At 38.2% G+C, this 24,777-nt stretch overlaps 1 protein-coding gene across 2 annotated transcripts in view; it reads right to left on the bottom strand.

Annotated features, from left to right (window-relative positions):
• EXOC5 (exocyst complex component 5) overlaps positions 1-24,745 on the bottom strand; it is a 56,971-nt gene extending 32,226 nt beyond the window's left edge. For both annotated transcript variants that reach the window (XR_014260780.1, XM_082450399.1), the window contains exons 1-5: positions 24,606-24,745; positions 7,930-8,024; positions 7,154-7,301; positions 5,983-6,177; positions 2,244-2,308 (exon numbers count right to left, since the gene is read on the bottom strand). Coding sequence is in view for 1 of the 2 variants with exons in the window: in XM_082450399.1 (XP_082306525.1) it covers positions 2,244-2,308; positions 5,983-6,177; positions 7,154-7,301; positions 7,930-8,024; positions 24,606-24,632 (530 nt within the window). In the remaining variant the exon portion in view is untranslated. The remainder of the gene's footprint in view (positions 1-2,243; positions 2,309-5,982; positions 6,178-7,153; positions 7,302-7,929; positions 8,025-24,605) is intronic.
• Between the last annotated feature and the right edge of the window lie 32 nt (positions 24,746-24,777).

Genomic DNA, 24,777 nt, shown 5'->3' with positions numbered 1-24,777 from the left:
AGGAATCCTCTATACTAAATGTCATCAGAAAAAAAGGAAGGAAGCGGGGGAGGGAGGGAGGGGAGGGAAAGACAAAGCCAGAGGGGAGAGAGTACTGATAGTAGGAAGCATGCCATGTAACAAAACTGAATTTGGGCAATCCAGATGGGGTATCTGGTTCTCACTGAGGAAATTCACATTGAATAACCAATTCCCCCACCCCTTTTTTTTTTGATGTGGACCATTTTTTTTTAAAGTCTTTATTGAACTTGCTATAATATTGCTTCTGTTTTATGTTTTGGTTTTTTGGCCCAGAGGCATGTGGGATCTTAGCTCCCCGACCAGGGATCAAACCTGCACCCCCTGCATTAGAAGGCGAAGTCTTAACCACTGGACTACCAGGGAAGTCCCACCAATCCCGTTTTAAAGGGAGGAATTCTGTATGAGGCATTAACAACCCAGAAGGCCCCAACAACTGGGTTATTGTCCCTACTCATATTCACCGGCATTTTAAATTCACTTGATATTTGTCTATTTTCCCCTCAGTTGGGATTTCCTCATATGACGTTCCACTATTGTTACTTAAAGAAAAACAACTATAAAATAAGCATATACAAATGAGTTATTTTAAAACTAGAAAAATAAAATAGAAGCCATAAAAAGGACCCAGTAATGTGCCTAGCATTCAACCTCTGCAAATTCAAAAACTAAAATATCACACACTACCATACACTAGAATTTTTTTCAAATCATAAGTATCAAGGTGGAATGCACAACATGGAAAATTAATGTTGAGAGATCTTATGTAATTAGTTTGAAGAGACAGGAGAGTGGGCGGCAAAAGAATGCCAAAGACAGATGAAGAAGGTAATAATTTAAAGATCTATACAAAATTGATATCAAAGTCACAGTGGATCACAGAGTATGTTAGGCCATATTGATCTTTGTGAAAAAATTAAACTTGATTAGGCTATATATTCAATTCTAAGGCTTGATACGCTAAAACAAAACTGTAAGAGAAGCATGTAATTGAGAAGCAGGAGAAGATGAGTATATGCCTGTGTGTTTGTAGGGGTGGGAGACAGATGAAGCCAACAATTATGATGCACTTATTGTGAGCCATACATTTTACCCATTTAAGTAAATGGTTTAACTCTGAAATAAAGTTAAAGAGAGGTTTTTTGTGGGTGACATTAAAAATCATTGCTCATAATGCTGGACAAGTATGAGATTATTAATAATAGCTAAATGATAGATGCTTATTACTGCTAATCCTTTATGATGATACAAAGTTCAGAGTAAAATAAGATATATTTGGGGGTAGGGAATTCACTTTCACTCTATGTTTGGGACATAATGGACAAGCTTTAAGTATAGCAATACATTTACATTCTACCTGTACCTCAGGATTTTCAAGTATTACCAAAAGAATAAAATGATTCACTTTGTTATAAAGCAGAAACTAACACACCATTGTGAAGCAATTATACTTCAATAAAGATGTTTAAAAAAAAAAAAAAGAATAAAATACGTATATTATCTGTTAAAAGGGAAGACATTTTTTCCAGATATTTAAATGGGAGAACCACTGTTAACAAGATTTTATTATAGAGTCTGACATTCCATGAACTAAAGGAAATCATGAAAGAATTTCCTTCTCAGTGAAGTTTCTTTTAGGATGAAACCATTAATACCTAACTTAGTAATGGCCCTAGGGTCTTGCATCTAAAACAGGATTTCTTAACCTGAAGTCCCTAGGAAGGAGCCTACAGATAGGCTAAAGGGTCTAAAACTCCATGAAATTGTATACAACAGTTTGTGTATCTGAATTTTTTAAGGAAATTTCATAGCTTTCACCAGCTTTTCAAAGGTGTCCAAGACCCCTAAAAGCTTAAGAATTTTCATGTAGACAGAAGAAGAAGGAACTCAAGAGCCCCATGTTTAAACTTTCTCTGTCCCCTTCTAGTCTGTTTATCAAAGTCCAGAAAAAAAGAAAATTCAAAATCTTACTCCAATTTCAAAATTCTCCATCAATTTTTTTCAAAAGAAAAACATAAGATTGAAATTATTTCAAGATATATCATTAAATTTAGTTGTTAAGATACCACATTTTTTTCAATCAGCTATTACATACCGTACCTGTACAAAGGCTGTCCTCAATAAGTTTTTGTTGAATTAATGAGCAAAATCATACCGGAAAAAGTACAATTTTATTCTATACACTATACCATATACTCAAATTAGCTCTTGAGAAATAAACTTGCCTATCAAAAGGTAACTCCTGGGCAATTAGGTGCAACTTCTGAATGATGTCTGCTGCCTCCTTTATCTATTAAAAAACAAAAGCAATAATTTAAAAAAACCTTTATACATATCAAAAAATAATTTTATATTTAAAAATAGTAATATTCTTCTATGTATGCCCACAGACACTCACCCAAACAATTTTCTTTAAAAAACACAACAAATAAAATCTTATGAGCAACAGGAATACATCTGGGGTATCACCAATAATGAGTCAACAAAACATAAACATTTGTCATTATTGTACTGAAATCTTGTGATTTTATAATGCCACAGTCCCTTCCCAATGAAACCTGCAGTTCAAGTTTACTCAGAAAAAATTCAAATCACTGATTGCTGAAAGCAAGTTTAAGTATCTTCTGAGTTTGTGAAACGATAAACAAGATTTATGAAAATAATTCAGATCATACTGCTGTATATAACCCATTTTAAGTGAAGAAAAAAACAACAAAATGCCTGTCATTTAATGAACATATCAAGTTATAAAACTTGTTATAAAAGCAAAGATTAAGTTTAATATGAAGTTTCTAGAATGGAAAATGGTACAGAAATGTTTGTACTTATTCAAGTTGTGGAACTAAAGGATTTAGGCAAGGGGTCCAAAATTCTTAAAATGCAGACATTTGTGCTTATTCACACTAATGTATAGGGGAGTTATATAATGTTTACTTTTTAAAACAAATTTCAAATAAGTATTGAGTTTTATTTTGGCACACCTTTGATTAAATGATTTTATGATCATTCACTTTCTCTTACATGAAAAAAAAAAAAAAAACAGACAGAGAGACTCATACAAACGTGAAGGAAGAGCTGAGAACATTAACACAGATCTTTCTAACCGAGTACTCATGTGAAGTCTGGCAAGCAACTGTGGAAAACAAAAGCAGGACCAAATGATATTGTTGTTTTGCCCAACAATAGTGAATATAGATAGCATTTCTGCTTCAGTTATCTCTTCTCTCCTAGTCAGCATGTCACTGTCATTTTCAGTTACCAGATGCTCACTCTATTCTACTGAACATGGGCACAGATACCACTGCATCATCTCTTTTCACCATACCATTTAGTTGTACTAGCAATGTCCACCCTTTTCTCCTCACCGATACTCCCTTCAGAAAGGACCTACATACATGTTTTATGTTCCTATCAGGAGTTTGTTCTTGTTGTTTTAAGAGATGCAAGTCCCCATTACGTAGTGTTTGAAAACTTCACTTAATATAGTAAGAAGTATAGCAGAGTAAATAACACTTGATTTTATGGAATTCCCACAGGTAATTATTTTATAAAAATTGTTTCAAGCACAAGTAGCTCTTAAGGTCATCCATCAGTTGAAATATACTATAAAAGTACAGAAGCTTTCAAAACCACAATCTAATAACTTGCTTACATCTGCTACTGATGTTAGGGTAAGGTGAGAGACCACCGCTACTGATGTTAGGGTAAGGTGAGAGACCACCACAGGTTAAAGATAATCAGGACCATCAGGCATTATCTACATGAAGAACATTAAGTTGTGATGCTAAGAGAAACAACTAACATACTTTGTAATGACAGAGGTAAGAGGGAATATATACTATGGCCATAAAATGGGTTTTTTTCCCAGAGAAGAAAATTAGAAGATTCTGAGAAGGAAAGATTAAAAAAAAGCAAAAATGACTATGGAGCAACAAGAAAAAGGAAAAAGATGTGTTGTTATCTTTTCGCATTCTAATTCCTTCCACAATCACACACCTCCCTAACTACATGGGTGATTTTCCTTTTCTTTCCATTGGGAAGGTGGCTGGCACACAGTGCAGAAATTGAGATAGTTAGAAGTTTATCTAATAATTAGCAATCTAATACCATATATGATGTTCCTAAGTGTAGTTAACTGTGATAGTACCAGGTCAGAAGTAATGATTCAACAGTAACCCAGAACTTATGGGAGATATGAGAGAAAAACAAGACAATTGGGAAAAGAGGACTAGAGTATAAGAAAAAAGGAACAAGATGAAAGAAGATGGGATATGGTAGGGAGTGAAGCACAGGAGAGAAAATAAGAGGAAGTAGCAAAAGCACTGTTAGCTCTACTTGCTCTTCAAAAATTACAGACAGCTAGTGACCAAGTGAATGAAGTAGCAAGGATATGAAGATTTTTTCCTTCTTCTTTCAATCAAAATCTTAAAAATTAAGAGACAATAGTAATATCATGAACTACACAATTACTTGAGGATAATTAAAATGTTTAAAGAAAAGTGTAAAAAACATAATTTCATTATGCAAAACATTACAAGCAATACAAATCAGGGTAAAAATATGTGTAATCAGTCAATTTTAAAATATTTATTTTTCTCTAGATTCTAAATGGCTGCCTTGAGCTGCATCAAATAAACAGACCAACTCACACTGGGTAAAATATCTGCATTTTGTTTATAACAAAACATAAATATACTCTACAATCCAACAGGTATAATCCAAGGTAACCCAAGGTATAAGACTTGAATTATATACAATTTTATATATATACAAAAAAACATTTTTATATGTATAAATATGTACTTTTATAATACATTAGAAATATGTTTATATTTAGGAAACATAAAATAAAAGCATTCCATAAACTATCCTGAAAAACAGTTCAGTGTTCAAGCCGTGTGTGTGTGTGTGTGTGTGTGTGTGTGTGTGTATATATTATTATATATAAAAATGTGAATATATAAAAACTAGATATTGCCAGTATTTTACAAGTGTTTAAGTATGATAATGTTCTTGATGTTAATCTTATCAGTTCTACTTTATATTACAAATATAATTCCTGAAACTCATTATTTAAAATACTGCCTTTTCTTTAGAGGAGTTATTTCTACATATGTAACCATTCCTTTCAAAGATCTCTAAAAATTATAAATTCTATACCCCTATATAGTTCCTACTCACAAAAAAATGTGTTGCTTAATTCAAAGTGAACTTCAGTACTACTTAGTTTTTAAAATTCCGCTATCTGAGATATCCCATGGAGTACACTCGGAAAAATTCTGGAAGACTGTATTCAACATATTAGTGGACAATGTCACTATGTACATATACCATCCATAAGAATGTCTATTTTTTCATGCATTTTGATTTTTTCCCCCGAGAGGAAGAAAGTGAGCTAAATAACCTCTTCCAAGATTGTACAGCAGCCAACACCATGCAACCTTAGACCAGGATTAAGTGACTAGTGCTATGAAAAAGATTAACATGAACAATTAATTCAGATTTTTCTATTCTCTTTGATCTAAACTATGCTTTAATTCTTTGTAAAAGATCTTTATTCAAGTAACAAAAACTAGAAGCTCTGAATTCCTTGCATAGAAAGATACTTCAGCTTGTCAATGATTTAGGTCAGACCACCCCTCACCCAATGGAATGTTACTATCAAATTCTGTTAATATTAAAAGTCAATTATGAAAAAGAAATATTTATTAAAATAGTTACCTCAACATATCTAAACCATACAAATTTCATAAACAAAAATGCCAGGCAATCCAACTAAAAATTTGAATATATATATACTTGATCAGCAATCTGTAGACAAGTGTACATTTCAGAATAAAGACTTTTAATAAGTCAGCTACTCAGTGATTTGAAGTCTGACTCTGGAAAGTAATAACTGTAGTTCATAATTAGGGCATTGTTATTAATGCTATAATTTGCTTTTATCTTTCTGACAGTGCTCACCTTTTCAGAATTTGTAAAAACATCAGATTTCAATTCTCCATCTAGAAACTCATTAAAGTATTTCATCAATTTCTGAGCCTCTACTGCCCGTTGTCTGGGTGTGTTTACCCCCTCCAACTGGTCTCCAAGGTGACAGACCTTGGTTGCTACATAGCTGATGTGCTCATCTAGTTCTTGGAAATGTTGGAAGGCAACCTAGAAAAAATGTGAACAAGCATAAAATACAATCAGAGAACCCAGATTAACGACTAATACTATCATTATTACCAAGGGGAATCTGCATTAGAAGTATTTGGAATCTATCACCTTAACTACTTAAAAACACATTCTCTATCTTATGTAAATTACTGACTTTATTATTTTCTAACAGTTATACATGCTTAAGTGAAGGAATCTAAACATATGAAATCTGAGCAGCAATCAGCTTGCTAACCCCTAACACTAAAGGACAAACAGCCCCTGGGAGGCAGCGATGCTAAACATGCTCTTCTAGCTACATTTACAAAGGGCAATCAAGTTCCACATCAGGTCCAGGCTGTGAAAGAGGTTCAGAGGTTCCAGATTAAGTTTAGGGCCTAAGAATGGCTAAGAAGCTTGGCCTACTTACCCCAGAGTCAGTCTAGAGATCTAGTTTTACTCCCAAATGGACTGAGGAAGAGTTCTGCACATGCTTTTCCCAATTACACCAGCATTCTCATTAGGGTATATACCTCATGACTTTTGTGAAGCTTCCCAGACCAGGTTTCCTCTAGGAAAAAACTCCATCCAGGCAATAGTTGGTCTGGTATTATTCTTTTGCTTTATGATTAAATGAGAATGCAAATAAATACCTAAATGTCCAAGCTAATCACGACCCCCTAAAAATAAAGGTCTACTGAATTATCATTCTTAAAAGTTTGCACTGTTAAAGAGGAAGCAAGGACCACACTGTAATGGATACCACCCCATCCTAAGAGAGTACTGTGATCCCAAACCAACACTCAGTAGGCAAGCAAGTGCACCAAGAGTGCCTAATAACAATTCATTAACATTTTATCCCATGAGATGGGAGCAGTATAAAGAAACCTCAACAATTACTATTGCACTAGATTTTTTTAAAAAACTGAAAACTGAAAGGAAATAAAGATAATAAAGCCTGTATAAACTATTCATTATTTAACTAAATGTTTACCTGATTGCTTTTCTGGAGCTCTTGTACCTTCTTGGCAAATTCCTTAGCTTCTTTCTGACACTGTTGCTCTAGTTTCTCTACTTTCCTTTGAATCCTTTCATCCATTATCTGGAGTTCTTGAATATGATTTACAAATTCTTCTAATAATCTAACAAAGGAAAATTAGAATATGTATCAATCCATCTATAACTGATCACTAGGAAGTGACCAGTTCACTTATAATTGTAAATAAAGTATTAGTGAGCATTCCTTGAGGTAAGGATGAACATGTTAATTTTCTCTTCAGCATCCTGTTAGGGATTATCTCTGACATAAATGAAAACCTCATAGGGAATCTCCATTAACCCCCAGAATTGAAACCAATTTTATAGAAATAGTTAAAAAGGTAAATCATACTATATAAAAATAATACTGTGCATTCCAGGGTATGGTGAATTTTTGTTCCCCCAATTTACACCGATACTTAAAACAACATATTCAACATGTTTTATTTTAGAGGTACAGCCAGCCATTTCTAATTTATTACTAATTGGAGAAAATATTAAATTCTCATAATGCAATAAAATCCCTTCCCCCATATCACTTAAAGTCCTTCTCTAAAATAAAAGAAACATAAAAGGAAAAAAATAAATCTCAAACTTCTAATGCTTCTTCCTTTTATTGGCCAGTTGTTAACTCCCTTTACATGAATGTTGAAAGGAATTCCAACAGTCACCTCTATTCCAGACACAAATTTGTACTAGATTGCATCTATGAAAAAGAAATTTTTACTTCACCTTTTAGGATCAAAAGCTTCAGGTCCCCCTCTAGAGCCTCCTCCTGGGGTTCTCCATACAAGACGTTCAATATACTCATCTGCCACAAAAGGCTCCTAGTTTACAAAATAAATGTTCTTTTAAAAAGTTTCACAGGCCATGACTTAATACTACTTACAAAAATGAAACAGTTTATACCATGTGAGAACTTAAAATTAAATTACTAAACACAACTCTATTATTAAAATGTACAGGGTTTTTCAATTTAAAAAAATCTTCAATAAACAAATTACTTAATGAAAATCAGTATATTAAAATATTAAAGAGTATTATGAGCAGGAACATACCAAAGGAAAAATGAGCAAGGGACACAAACAATTTATAGAAGAAATACAAATGGCCAAGAAACATGAAATATATACAGCTTCACTAGTAATCAAATAAGGTCTAGTTATCACTTTTTTTTTTCTTCTTTTTGCCTCACAAACTGACAAAGTTTTTCTTTTTCCTTAATTATAATATGCATACAGGAGAGGATAAGCTGAAATTCACTCTCATTATTGTTAGAAATGTTAAAAGGTACAGTATTTTTGGAGGACAGCAGGTAACATTTTGGTAACATCAAAGTACTACAAATGCTCATACCCTTTAACCCAGTAATTCTACTTATAAAATTCTAAGGGAAAAAGCAGATATGAACACAAAATTTTTGTATTATATATAACACTGAAAAATTATTACACAAATATTCAACAAAATCATTATTGAAAAATTATAGCAAACTTACAGGATAAAACAATTATGTTCCTATTAAAATCATGTTGTAAAACAATTTAATGAAATCAGAAAAAAATGCTCATGTATAATATCTGATATTAAAAAAGCAGGACAGGACTTCCCTGGTGGCACCGTGGTTAAGAATCCGCCTGCCAATGCAGGGGACACAGGTTTGAGCCCTGGTCTGGGAAGATCCCACATGCCGCAGAACAACTAAGCCCGTGCGCCACAACTACTGAGCCTGCGCTCTAGAGCCCGCACGCCTAGAGCCCGTGATCCGCAACAAGAGAAGCCACCACAATGAGAAGCCTGCGCACCACAACGAAGAGTAGTCCCCGCTCGCCACAACTAGAGAAAGCCCACATGCACCAACAAAGACCCAACGCAGCCAAAAATTAAAAATAAATAAATAAATAAATATTTTAAAAATGAAAAAAGTGAAAAAGCAGGGTAAAATTTTCTAAACTTTCCCAGAAAAAAAAGAATTATAAAAAAAGAATATCAGGGCTTCCCTGGTGGCACAGTGGTTGAGAATCTGCCTGCCAATGCGGGGGACACGGGTTCGAGCCCTGGTCTGGGAAGATCCCACATGCCGCGGAGCGACTAGGCCCATGAGCCACAATTGCTGAGCCTGCGCGTCTGGAGCCTGTGCTCCGCAACAAGAGAGGCCGCAATAGTGAGAGGCCTGCGCACCGCGATGAAGAGTGGCCCCCACTTGCCGCAACTAGAGAAAGCCCTCGCACAGAAACGAAGACCCAACATAGCCATAAATAAAATAAAATTAAAAAAACAAAAAAACAAAGAAAACAAAAAAACAAAAACTTTAAAAAAAAAAAAAAGAATATCAGAGTAGAAGGCCCAATCAAGAAAATAAACATTCAAATGTTCACCATCGGCCGAGAATGCATTTTTTAGACTAATACACACTAATTTACATATTTTCCATATTACCCTCTTTCGTACAAATAGATATCATATATTGCCTCCCACTTAGCATGTAACTTAAACTGATAGCATTTACTGGCGATTCCAGTTTGAATTCTTCTTATCCTCACCATCTAAACCTTAGGCACAAGGAGCTATTCGTAGTTTCCCAAAGTTACTATTAAGTTTTATACAGCAGTGAAAACAGAGTGATTTAAATCTCAGCTCTGCTCAACACTGCTAGTCATCAGGGAAATGAAAATCAAAACCACAATGAGCTATCATCTCACACCTGTCAGAATGGCTATCATCAAAAAGAACACAAATAACAAATGTTGGCCAGGATGCGGAGAAAAGGGAACCCTCCTACACTGTTGGTGGGAATGTAAATTGGTGCAGCCACTGTGGAAAACAGTATGGAGGTCTCTCAAAAAACTAAAAATAGAACTACCATATGTGGAGCAATTCCACACCTGGGTATATATCTGAAAAAAAACAAAAACACTAATTTGTAAAGATACATGCACCCCAGACTTCCCTGGTGGCGCAGTGGTTAAGAATCCACCTGCCAATGCAGGGGACACGGGTTCAAGCCCTGGTTCAGGAAGATCCCACATGCTGCAGAGCAACTAAGCCCATGCGCCACAACTACTGAAACCTGCGCACCTAGAGCCTGTACTCTGCAACAAGAGAAGCCACCGCAATGAGACGTCCGCACACCGCAACAAACAGTAGCCCCCGCTTGCCACAGCTAGAGAAAACCCGCATATAGCAATGAAGACCCAACGCAGCCATAAATAAATAAATAGATAGATAGACAAACATGTAAATTTTTAAAAAAAGATACATGTACCCCAATGTTCACAGCAGCATTATTTATAATTGCCAAGATATGGAAGCAACCTAAGTGTCCATCAACCGATGAATGGATAAAGAAGGTGTAGTATATAAATACAATGGAACACTACTCAGCCATAAAAAAGAATGATAGTTTGCCATTTGCAGCAACATGGATGGACTTGGAGGGCATTATGCTAAGTGAAATAAGTCAGACAGAGAAAGACACATACTGTATGAAATCACTTATATGTGGAATCTAAAAAATACAAGCTAATGACTATTACAAAAAAGAAGCAGACTCAGAGATATAGAGAACAAACTAGTGGTTACCAGTGGGGTGGAAGGGGGGCAATATAAGGGTGGGGGAGTGGGAGGCAGAAACTACTGGGTGTAAGATAGGCTACAAGGATGTATTGTACAATGCAGGAAATATATCCAATATTTTGTAATAACTGTAAAAAAATTAAAAATTCAGATTTATCCAGGTGCTGACATGTTCGAAGATTAAATTCTAAGGATGAGTTAGCTATGCTGCAAAGTAAAAATTCTGGCCCTCTAATATACAATTAACTCATTTAGCGAACATATCATTTATATAATCATACCTGTAGTCTACCTCACTTCTCTTGAGACAAAGAGTTGACATGTCTAACAATTCTTAATTTACATATATAAATTGAGAAGCAATGACTCAAAGAAATTTATGTTTAGAGCTACTTAGAACTTTAGAAAGTCTGATAAGCACATGAAATACTTCTAAATTATGATAAGATGGTGATGACAGCTGATTTTTTAAAGTGTATACTATGTACCAGATATGTGCCTAGCATTTTACAAACTTAATCTCATTTAATATGTACTTAACAAGTCCATGAGGTAGGTTCTATTAATGTTGATTCATTTTATACCTGGGAAATTATGTGATACAAAAAGGCTATTTAATCCAAGATCACATATGCTTATCTGATTTCAAAAGTTCAAGCCTTCACTTCTGGTAAAATAAAGAGTTTTTTTCTTTAAAAGGGGTTAAATTTATTTAGGAAGTAGCAGCTCTTCAAAAGTCCACAGTACTAAGGGTAAGCTGGGACAAAGTGAGAGAGTGGCATCGACATATATACACTACCAAACGTAAAATAGATAGCTAGGCGGAAGCAGCCGCATAGCACAGGGAGATTAGCTTGGTGCTTTGTGACCACCTAGAGGGGTGGGATAGGGAGGGTGGGAGGGAGGGAAACGTAAGAGGGAAGAGATATGGGGATATATGTATATGTATAGCTGATTTACTCTGTTATAAAGCAGAAACTAACACACCATTGTAAAGCAATTATACTCCAATAAAGATGTTAAAAAAAAAAAAGTCCACAGTACTTTCATTAAATTATATAGTCATCGTGCTCCTTTTCCCTGTCATTTTTTACGCATAGATACTTGTGTAAATACAGTACTTAATAATCTTAGTTCTCATGTGTGGTTTTTTGTTGTTGTTTTTTTTTTTTTGCCACACCATGTGGCACGTGGGATCTTAGTTCCCAACCAGGGATTGAACCCATGCCCCCTGAGGTGAAGCACAGAGTCTTAACCACTGGACCACCAGGGAAGTCCCAGTTCTCATGTGTTATTAATTTCATTTATTAGTTATTGAGAGTAGTTTCAGTTTTCAATTCAACATGTTACACTGTTCATTAATCTCAACAAACCAGTTTTATTAAATTATATGTCAAAAAACTTACAAATCAACAAGTATTATTGACAGTGAAAAAAAAGCAAGCATTTTTTCATATGAAACATTTTCAATTTTCTCAAAATACAGTATTCCCTCATTCAACAAATATTAATTGAGAGCCTACTACATGCTACTCACTATTCTAAATATTCTTAAGGGCAGGAGAAAAATCTCTGCTCCACTGGATTTCAGGGAGGAGAGTAACAGACAAATGAGCAGATACATGAAAACATAATAAGAACTATGAAGAAAGCTAAACAGGATACAGACGGATGGATAAGAGTGGAATTATTTTTAGTAGAAGTGATCAGGCAATGCCTCTCTAAGAAAGTAAATTCTGGGCTTCCCTGGTGACACAGTGGTTAAGAATCCGCCTGCCAGTACAAGGGACATGGGTTCAAGCCCTGGTCCGGGAAGACCCCACATGCCGCGGAGCAACTAAGCCCGTGTGCCACAACTATTGAGCCTGTGCTCTAGAGCCCGTGAGCCACAACTACTGAAGCCTGTGTGCCACAACTACTGAAGTGCACGCGCCTAGAGCCCGTGCTCCACAAGAGAAGCCACTGCAATGAGCCCACGCACCATAACAAAGAGTAGCCCCCGCTCGCCGCAACTAGAGAAAGCGCGCATGTAGCACCGAAGACCCAAAGCAGCCACAAATAAATAAATAAATAAATATTTTTTTAAAAAAGTAAATTCTGAACAAAGAACTAAATGCAGCTAAGGAATAAGTCATCTGGGGAAGGAATGCTCCAAGTACAGGGAACAAACTTAGTATGCAAGTAATGACAAGAGGCCAGTGTGACTAGAGCACAGTGAGTGAAGTGGAGAATAGTTGTAGATGAGACCAAGAGAGGTAGTGAGAATCCACAGCTTGTACTAAGGTCTTGAAGGATGTACTATAACATATTCCCCATTATCGACTGAAGAAAAGGCCAGGTTCCCAGGAGGAAGGACTCTGCAATATGCTGGCAAATATATGCAGTAATGAATCTACTATTCCTTCCCCCAAAAGCAGTTACAACAATTTACTTGAGTAACTATATACTAGGGAAAGGGAATACTCAAACTTTTTGAGGTCTGTTGTATACAGGGTCCTAGCTGACATTCTTGATTGACTCAAAGCACCATGGACTCAAGAGACATATGGGAGGAGGACATATGGGAGCCAAGTAATAAACACATTCCTAGCCAAAGTCAAGCTCACCATCGGTCCAATGGGCCATTAGCCCAACTAGTGGCCATTTCCCCAGTCTGCAAACCTTTAATAGGAACAGACACACCTGATGGCCAATGCAACTTCCACACTGAGTCCTTGGTTTATAGAGTAGGAACTATTATGGTGGGGAAGTCCAAGTAAAAGTCTCTGAAATTACCCCTCCCTACTCAATATAGTAACCAAGTGGAATGGCAAAAATTAGTGCCATTCTTAAAGCTCTAAAGCAAGGATCAGCAAATTTTTTCATAAAGGACTAGATAGTATTTTAGGCTTGAGAGCCAGAGTCTTTGTTAAAACCATTCAACTCTGCCTATGTAATACAAATGTAACCATAGGCAACACATAAACAAATGGTCTAGCTATATATCAATAAAACTTTAAAAACAGGCAGGTATCCCATGGGCTGTAAATTTGCCAACCCCCATCTAAAGGATGCAGCGGTAATGTTACCTATCATTTTCTCATTTAATTCATCAGTCTGGGTTTTGCAGAAACCACACAAATCCTGGAGGACGACTACCTCAATAATCAACCAAAAAGTAGCCCCAGTTACATCTGCCGTGCCACATGCAGAGGCAACCTCCGAGCCTCATGCTATATGGTCAATGATTTAGCTGATACGTTCTTTTCTATCCCTACTAGCAAAGAGGATCAGACAATTCATGGTCACATAAAACTGACAACAGTGTACATTTACAGTTTTGCTTCAAGGCTATGTGAACTCTCCTACCCTCTATTATAACATGATCTGTACTGTATGGACATTCTGCAGAACATCTTACTGATTCCTCATATGAACTGACATCATGCTAATTGGGCCAAATGAGCAAGAACTGGCTAGCACACTGGAGAAGCTTGGTAAGACACACGTGCTCCGGAGACTGAGACATATACTCTATAAAGATTCACGGGCACAGTGTATCAATAAAATGTTTAAGGTAGACAGGGGAGGCTGGGACATCACATCCAAAGTAAAGGACAAACTATGGTACCTTGCACCTCCACCACAAGGAAGGACACATAACACCTGGTAGGCCTTTTCAGCTTCTGGAGCCAACATATTCCACACCCACTCTGGCACATATTTCAGGTAACACAAAAACAGAAAAGGGATCTGTGGAAGAGGGGGCCATACAACCTAGCAGACCCAATAGTATTAAAGAAATCAGCATTTACTAAAGTATTAAAGTAATCAGTGCCAAGAAACAATGTCATGTGAAGTTACAGCAAGCTCCAGTGGGATAATCACAACACAGATCCCTGGATTGTGAAGCAAGATCATGCCATTTGCAGCAGGATTACATATCTTTTGAGGAACAACTCCTAGTACGCTTCTGGACCCTGGCAGAGAAGGTACACCTGACCACAGGACACGAAGTGACCGTGCATCCAGAATTATAACATGAGGTGTGTTCTAACAGACTCCCCAAGTGGACCTAGGAACTATCCATCATAAGACGGAAGCAGTAAATCCAGGATCAAACATGAACAGAACCACAAAGCAAACTGCATAAGCAGGTAGTCCAAACTCCCATGTCTTCCACTACTATTGCACTAGCATCCTTCCCTCAGTTCACATGTATGGCCTTATGGGAATCTCTTACAACCAGATGACAGAGAAGGAAATAGCATCAGCTTGGTTTATGAAGAGTTGGCTAAGCATGTGGGTGCCAAATGAAAATGGACAGCAGCTGCAGTTACAACCTCCCTCAACTGTGGCCTTGAAACTCAGTGGCAAGAAAAAAAAAAATCCTCCCAAAAGGCAAAGCTTTGGGAAATACACCTGGTCATCCTCTTGGATGGACAGAAAACTGACCTGCAGTTAGAATATATATGGACTCACAGACAATGGCAAAGGGCCTGGCTATCAGAGGAAAAAGACTGGAAGAAAGAGAACAGGAAAGTCTGGGGTACAGGCATGTGAATGGATACATGAGACTGGGCATGAAGTATGAAGATCTTAGTACCACATGTTAATATCCACAAGAAGACTTCAACCAAGTAGGCAAGATGACTCTGCCAGCTGACACCAGCCAGCCTCTGCCCAGCATTAGCATATTGCACACATGAACAGAGAGAACACAGTACAGAGATATGGCCCCAACAGCACGAGGTCTTACTTAGCAAGGCTGATCCATCTAGTGTCAAAGCCAAAGATCTAGCTTAAGAGTGACAGAGACCAACTCTGAGCCCCTAAAACAGCCTCATCCTTCAAGTAGGCTAATCAGCCACGTGGTAGCAAGTTGACTACACTGGGCTCTTTCCACGCTGGAAGAGTAATTCATTCTAACAGGAATAGAAACATTCCAAATTGAGTTTGCCTATCCTCAGAGGAAGTGTTTGTTCTCCTGGCACAGGATCTCATATATCAGACCATGGGACCCATTTAACAGCAAAGGGGGTGACCATGGGATCAGCTGGTCATATCATAAACCATACCACCCAGAAGCTGCCAGTCTGACAGAGCACTGAAAGAGCCTGCTGAAGGTATAACTGAACTACCAGTTCAGAGACAATACTCTATGAAGATGGAGCGCTATCCGCCAAGATGCAGTATACATTCTGAATTTAAAACCTTTATATGATGCTGTGTCCCCAACAGGAAAAACACATGAGCCTGGGAACAAGGAGTAAAATCAGAAGTGGCCCTGCTCATCATGATTCCCAATTTGTTCTTGCTATTCCTGCAATTCTAAGGTCTACAGGGTTAGAGGTCTTAATCTCCAAAGGGGGAATACTTTTGTATGGGAACATAATAAGAGTCCCAAAAAACTGTAACTGCAAGTGCTGCCTGGGCATTTGGCTGCTTTTATCCAGGGAATAAAAAACAAGAGGAGTGACTATCTTTGACAGGGCAACTGACATCATCAGAGGGAGGCAGGGTGGCTACTATACAGAGGGGGCAGGGAACAATATGTTTGACACACAGATCTCCTTGTAAGGATCTTGTGATACTCCCTTGACCAATTCTGAAAGTACACGGACAAGTGTGCAACCCGGCCTAAGAAGAGTATGGTAACCAGTTAAGCCACCAAAAGCAGCAGACATACTAGCTGAAGGTGAGGGGGAGTTAGAACGGAGAGTAAAAAATGGAAAGTGATATCAGTTGCAACCTGAGACCACATGCAACAGCAGGGGCCATAGTTCATCCCACTAACCACCTTCTAATTTTCCTCCAGGATAAGAACCCCAACTGGAGTCTAGAGGAGCTACCCCCCAAATGTATGTGAAGACATGGAGTCCAGTGGCACAGGGGTGGTCTGCGGTGGACACGTGTCCTCCAGATCTCCCTTCAAGAAGGGTCTTGCTCTAGCTGCTAGCAGTGCTGTCAGCACAGAACCTTCACCTGGCAGTATTTTCAGGGACCCTCTCAGCTGCAGAGAGCCACTTCACTCAATGTCACACTTTTCTCAATGTGGTCTATATCCAATGACTAAATAAGACGGGGATATAAAGGCCTGGCCACTTTGGTAAAAAGCAGGACAACTCTGATAGGTAATTTTAGTTCCAGATCTTCCCATAGGGATCATCACCACTGTCACTGGGCCAGCATTGTACTGCTACTTCTCCTAAGGCCCAATCTTGCTTCTTTACCCTGTCCTTTCACATGTATTTATCCCAAGGGTACTTTCTAATAAATATTCTGCACACTAAACTCTGTCTCAAAGTCTGCTTCTCTGAGAAAACCTGCAACACTGTACTAGTCTAGTCAAGAGATGCTAATGACTCAGATGAAAGTGGCAGTAGAGGAGGTACTGTGATGTGGCCCGGTTCATGACATTTTTAAAGATTGTACTCATACAAAGTGCTGATGAATTGGATGTGGGGAGAAATTTTAAAAGGGAATCATGATTACTCATAGAGGTCTGCAGCCTGAACAACTATGAATGGTAAGTGGTGCCATTTAGTGAGACTGGGGAAAGAGATGGAAAAGGGAGTAGGGATGTAAGAGTTCTATTCTGCATATGATATGTTGAAGATGCCAATTAGACATGCAAGTGAATATGCAGAGCACAGAGTCAGAAAAATAAGTTTGTATTACAGGGAAGAAACTGGTGCTAGACATAATCTTAGAGTTATTTAAAACCTCAGAACAGGATGAGATCATCTAGGAAGAAGAAGGGCATGGCAACATGTGGAGATAGAAGGAGGAAAGGGATCCAACAAAAGACAAAGTAAGGGGGACCAGTAAAGGAGGAGGAAAACTTAGGAGACAACAGCATCCTGGAAGCAAAGTTCAGGTTTCATCTTCAGAAGCAATCAAATTATCAACAAGAGTTTAAGATAAATCAGCTACTCATTCCAATGGAATGGAAGTTCCAAAAAAGCAAAAAACAAAACAAAACCTTTGCTGCTTATAAAACCAAATAAATCCCAATAATTTACTTTCTAATACTTAGCACTGCTGCAAAGGCATTTACAATGAGAAAAAGATAGTCAAAGTAACAAATTCTCCAAGACCTCCAAATGACCAAGTCCTCCTAAGAGGATTCTCAAAGATACCTGTAAACAATTACCCAAAAAATCTTTTAGAATTTCGTGAACCTGACAAAGGTATATCTTAATCTCTATTTTTCTGTAGTAATTAAAAGCAAACGTCCAAAACAAAAACAAAAATCTAAGTATGTACTACAAAGATACTATCATATTAAATTCAACTTTACATAGTCGATTACGGTGTTGATCTATTAAACTGATTTCCTATTCTTTACAAATGCTACCAATTGTAATAAAAACCTGGGGTTTGTGGTCATTTCTATTAAAAATTAAGACCTCAAGCCCTTGGACAGGAACATAAATCCCTAATTTAACATTGTTTCCTTGAGAAAATCCAACCAAACGTTTATATTTTCTTATAGTAGCTTTCCCAAAAATAGATCCAATAAAATATGTTACAGCCACCCACAAACTCAAAGAACCTATAATATTTTCACTTGCTTGGATTAAAAAATAAGGCTCAGAGGATTTCAGAGAGAAGTATTTCTGTGTCCTATTAAACCAACTAACAGGTGGGTTCAAGTACTTCCTATATAAGGTGCTTTTCTTAAATTCATTGTGCAGACCACTGCCAAACTAATCTTTAAAACACCATTCCCTTTTAGTCAGAAACTTCCCTATGCAATTCCTAAACTATGAAGTTTACACTCTTAAGTCTGCCCTTTGAAGTTCTTATATTACACTACCTAACCAAATTTCTTTGCACCCCAAAATGAACAGGTACACTACCAGCAGCCTCCTCTTGTCTTCTTTTCAAACCCATGCTACTTCTGCTTCCTTACCCGTGACCAGGTAACTCAACCCACAAGGATACTTATGGGGAAAGGGTTCTTTCCCTAGATGATCTCCACTGATTTCTTCACTCTTAACCCCTATGAGGCTTAAAAATTCAAATGCCAACACAAAACAATATATTACTGCCATTTTGTCATTTATTGTTTTATAGTAACATTTGTAAGTTTTTCTCTTCTCCACACTTAAATTGAAAGCAAAGGCAGGATTTGTCATACACTTCTCTTGCTTTCCAGCTGTGGTCAACAGAACAATGTTGAGCACACCATAGATGCACAATAAATCAAACCACTTGTTATCGGGGCCACGGCCAAATCCCCTGCACAGGATCTTGAAAATCAAGACTTGCTTCATAGATCCAAAACCAAAAAGGCAGGACTACCACCCTCCACTCCAGAAATAAAAAATAGGCATTCTATGGTGTTATAAATCCAAGATTCTACCAGAAACCAAATACGAACTTTATGCAATTCTGGCACTGGAACTAAATGAATTTTATCACATTTGGCTCTCCTTTTTAACCACATTTGATTTGATTTTCATGAGACTACGTGTTTCATGGTGGATTTAAATGAATTACATTTACTGAATATTGATTCTTTTGAAAAGCACTACAAACGTTTCGTTTCGTTTCAGACTAGCAAAATGGGATTCATCCTACCCATGGAAAGGTAGAAAGAAAGCACACACAAGACAACTAAGGGACTAAGTGATAAGCGTACTAGGAGCATCTTCTGTTCCAGTGGTCTTCAACCGTGGTTCCTGACACAGACCTCCTAAAACTCTTGTAATTTCCTGAGTGACAAAGGTGATAGGAGTGGTTTACACACAACTCCTAAATCCCTTGGAATCTCCTGGGTAATAGGAGCATCTTTTGTCCTACTGAAGCAACTCTTGGTGGGCTCCTTCCTGTATGGGGACTGGTCACCAGAAAGATAAGCATGATTAGAAGCCTGGAACTTTCAGCCTCACCCCTTATACTCTGGGAAGGGGAGAAGGGCTAGAGATGAGTTAATGATTACCCCTACATGATGAGACCTCCATAAAAATCCCTAAAGTGTGGGGTTCAGAGAGCTTCCAGGTTGCTGAACACATCAAGGTGCTGGAAGGGTGGCAGCACCCAAGTGAATGGAAGTGCTGCACTCCTTCCCCACATCTTGTCTTATGTACCTCTTCCATCTGGTTGTTCCTGAGTTTTATCTTTTTATAATAAACCAGTAATCTAGTTAGTAAACTGTTTTCCTGAGTTTTGTGAGCCATTCTAGCAAATTACTGAATCTCTAAGAGGGGGTCATGAGACCCTCCAATTTATAGCTGTCAGTCAGAAACACAGGTGACAACCTGAACTGCAACTGGTATCTGAAGCGGGGGCATTTTTGTGGGACTGAGCCCTTAACTTGTGGGATCTGATGCTAACTCCAGGTAGACAGTATCAGAATTACAGTGAATTGTAGGACACCCAGTCAGTGTCTATTGGAAAACTGAACTGAATTCTTGTGGAAGAAAATCCCCACACAGCTGGTGTCAGAAGTGAAGTAATATTGAGAGTAGTGGTAGAAAGAGTTTTTTTTTTTTCTTTGACTCCCCCAACTAGATTTTTAACTCAAACCATCTTTTAACTCCAGTACCTGGAAGGATTTCTGGCCTAGGGTAGGTAAGGTAAGGTAAGCTAAATGTTTACTGAATAAATACATTTTCTCATATACATGATACTGTAATTGGTGGCGAGGTTCCACAAACACTTGTTTAATAGCTAATATGTCTAAAACAAGTAGCATTTCAGCACCCTGAAGGCAAAGGAGTGGTCCTTACTTGCATATATCATGTTCATTAAACATATTTAACTAGTTAATTGAACAAGAGAATAAGTCTTTTTCAATGTCTGTTTAAATAGCTTTTGTTACTTAGTTTGTAAATCTAAGAGACATAAATATGTTTTTACACAAATGTGTTCTTAGCTATTCAAATTCTAAGCTGGAAGTCAAATAGCCATTGTCACCACAGTCAAATTACATGACCTCAAACACTACTATCAAGGCATCTATGTTTACAAGAAAGAAAAAAAAAAATCAAATTCCTAATCCTGGTATTTAGGACCTCTACAATTAAACCCCAATTACCTTACATGGCACTCCTCTTCTTCATGCATGCTATCTTTCAGCTAAAATGAACTCTTCCCTTGTCTCTGGGGTCTACAGTTACCTCCCTTTATAGCTTGACTTTTATCATCTTGTCTGCTTTATATATATATATAGTTATATATCTATCTTCTCTCCCCTTATTTAACAGTAAGGGTGAGTTCTATATACAATTCAACATTTTCCAAAGTATGTTCCATAGAATTCACAAAATTAACAGTAGAAAGTAAAACAGTCTCATGGTTAAAAAGGTTTGGGAAATGAACTTCTTAGAATACTTAACATACTAAGGTATACTGTAAATCTCTAATGAAACAAAGCATGCCCATACCCAAAACTTCCTTGGGCTCTGCCCATTTGGGTTTTTTGCAGCACATCTCATAGGATTAATATGTATACAGCACACCCTTTGAGACATGCAGCCTCATTAACTTAGTAGGTACTCAACAAATATTTGTTGAATGAATGGGTAACGGACCCTACTTAACAAAGAACTTTTCATAAAGGTAGCTTGCCCAAGCAGAAGAATAGCCATTGTCTCCAGAAGAATGACAGGAGAGAAAAATAGCAAGTGAGAAGGGAGTACAATGTTCTCAGTAGTGCAGTGAAAGGAGAGGAATACTTATGACAACAAAGAAAAAATTTACTATCCCCGTCACTTTTTATACGCAGAGGACATAATCCAAACCACATAGGAATTCCTGTTTAGAATGTCCAACCTGAGGTGATCATTTAGAAACACTGCAGACAGAACTTTTAAACCATTTCTGTCAACTGAGGAAATATCCTGTAGTTTGACTTTGTTGTATGAAGGTGTTTATGTTAAAAAGGAAGTCTCACAGGACCAATAAGAAGATTTTAAAAGAAACAGGATTAACACTTACGAAATTTCATGGATTCAAAACATAATTTTGTATTGAGTTAACTTCTTTTTCAATGTGAAAAAATTAAAACACAATTCAGTTTATTGGTGCATTAAAGCCAGGATGCAAAAACTAAATATCCTTGACTACATCCTGACCTCTGTTTTCCACAGTTCTCCAGCTGTGACTAAGAAAGGCAAGCAAGAGAAAAAGCACTCCCTGACTTGTCCTACAACCTAGGTCCTAAGGCAAAAGCAACAGGAAATGGCGGTGACAAACGAAGTTTGGTTTTTGTTTTCTTTTTTTCCTTCTCCCTCTAAAGCAAAGAGACCAACTTTTCACTTAGGGATGAAAACTTATTCAAGAGTAGAATCCACTGTAGGGATGAAAAGATAAATACACTTCTTAAAAAAAAATACTCTTCTTAATCATGACTATTAACCTTTAATTGTAACTATTAAGGTAACATGCTTTTTTAAAAAATTTATTTATTTAGTTAGTTTTGGCTGCCTTGGGTCTTCGTTGTTGCGCGCGGGCTTTCTCTAGCTGCGGCGAGCGGGGGCTACTCTTTGTTGCAGTGCACGGGCTTCTCATTGCGGTGGCTTCTCTTGTTGCGGAGCACAGGCTCTAGGCACGCAGGCTTCAGTAGTTGCGGCGCGCAGGCTCAGTAGTTGTGGCTCGCGGGCTCTAGAGCGCAGGCTCAGTAGTTTTGGTGCATGGGCTTAGTTGCTCCGCTGCATGTGAGATCTTCCCGGACCAGGGCTCGAACCCGTGTCTCCTGCACTGGCAGGCAGATTCTCAACCACTGCACCACCAGGGAAGTCCCTAAGGTAATATGCTTTTAATTTTGATGAAACAACAAACTACATATGGTCAGGAAAGAGAAAGTCACATGCGTTAAGATCCATAAGCATGTTCAAGGTCGTTCTATGAACACTGTAGACACAGGACTAGTCTGTCTCTATCATCACTGGTAAGTGAATATTACCTGCTATCATAACTGGAGTCACTGAGTTAACTTAAACCCTAATTTAGTTTAACTACTTTACTAAATGGCAAGACCCTAGAAAGCTAAATATACTACAGATATTTCTCTACCTCCTCTCCTTCCCCCATGGTGGGGGCAGGGGGAAGAAATCAAATATATTTTCAAGGAAGTATACGTGGACTCATGGGATCAAACATTTAAAGAAAAAAAAGACAACTGGGAATGTCAAGCAGGATTCATAAGCCCAAAGGTTAATGCCTTCTGAACTGTATGACAAAATAACGGTTTTCTATTAATAGCTGGCTGGTTCCATATTTCATTATATTAAAGACTTAAAGTTCATAAATTGTTTTCGACCTTTATAAAAATGTGAAAATAAAACAAGGAACTACAGAACTATTTAGTATCTTGCTCAGGAACACACAGTAAAAGCTTGTAGCAAAAAGAATGTCTCCCTGCTCCTGTGTCAATCAATAAACAGATGGCACAATTTTGGAGTTAGAGTACTTAATGTAATAATATATCCCTACACTTAAATCTGAGGAAATGTAATTAATATTTCCCAATTCTTTCTTATAATTATATTCCTTCACTCATAAATTACTAGTTTATTACAACTTATTATAAAAATGGCATATACTATTCCTCAATAAATGCATTATCTATCCAAAAGCTGACAGAAACCCAAAACATAGTTAGCTAAGAAATGAAAAGTTCCCAGTTGTTATAGAAACTGTGGCATTCAAATTCTAAGCCAAAAAAACAAACAAAAAAACCCACAAAACCTGCTGAATCTCACGCAGAAAAAAGGATCCAATTTTCACTTATGGAGAAATTATCTATTGTCAACTGCAGTCTTCTTAATTATTTCTTACACTTTTTATTATTCAATATGAAACACAAGCACACATCAAAAAGGTTCTTCCTTCCCCTTCCTTCACATCTCAGTTTTCATTTCTGTCACAAAAGAAGATCCCCTACACGTTGTTAGGTGGTCTAATTAGAATTTTCCTATTCTATTATCTCAAGCATCACAGCTTCTCACACTGGATTTCCCTAAACTGAATTTTAAGTTTTAGAGACTGAAAACGGTCCAAGAAACACATTAGAATCTCACTGTCTCACGCGTTAAGGACTCTTTTTTTTTTTTAACATCTTTATTGGAGTATAATTGCTTTACAATGGTGTGTTCGTTTCTGCTGTATAACAAAGTGAATCAGCTATACGTATACATATATCCCCATATCCCCTCCCTCTTGCGTCTCCCTCCCACCCCTCTAGGTGGTCACAAAGCACCGAGTTGAGGGGGGGTTATAATACACTTCAATTCCTCAAGATCCGAACACAAATGTTAATTTTAGTTTTGACTTCCTTCAGTCGGAAGGGTTTAGTAGGCCTTTATCGTCGTAAAAAATACTACAGCCTTTTCAAATGGAAGAGTAAATGCTAGGCAAGTGAGCGCCGCTTCTAACACTGGCTAACGGAGTCATTACTCAACCACGAGAAGCGCCTAGTCGTCCCAATCTCAAGGGGTGGCCCTAGAATATCACGCGGGGATCCAGGCGACAAGACGGGGCTCGCCAGACCTGGGTCAGGCTCCTCTTTCCGCGCCCCAAGTCAGCCCTTCCCACTCTCATCCCGAGTTCATCTTCCAACGCCCAAACCCTGAGGCTCCCTTCCAGCCGTGCGGACAAAACCAACGCTCCTCCGCTGGGACTCCGGGCTTGCTCCCCTGCCCACCTCCCCACCCCGGTCCCCAAGCCACCCCTCCCCCTTTCACGCTCCGCCCGCGCCGACACGGGAGCCACCACCCCACCCCTTGCCACCTTCCTTCCCCAGGGCTGCTCCCGAAGCCGCGAACGCCCGCTCCTCTGCCCGCCCACCTCGCTGCTTGCACCCCGGGCCTGCCACTCCCTGAAGAGCTGCGGGGACCCACCTCGAAGAGCTCGGCCGTCGTGGCCATCCCGGCCGGCTGAGAGGCTCGCCTCGCACTGGATGCCGTCTCTCCTTCACATGCTGCGCCTCAGCGGCGCCGCGCACAGGTCTCCGCTCGGCTCGCCAGCTCCGGCTCCCGGCTGCCGCGGGCCGCCCCGCTGCCCACAGAGCCC

The sequence above is a fragment of the Balaenoptera physalus genome, assembly GCF_965194825.1.
Source record: "Balaenoptera physalus genome assembly, chromosome: 2".
NCBI classification, from domain to species: Eukaryota; Metazoa; Chordata; class Mammalia; order Artiodactyla; family Balaenopteridae; genus Balaenoptera; species Balaenoptera physalus.
This window is presented reverse-complemented; position numbering and strand designations above follow the sequence as displayed.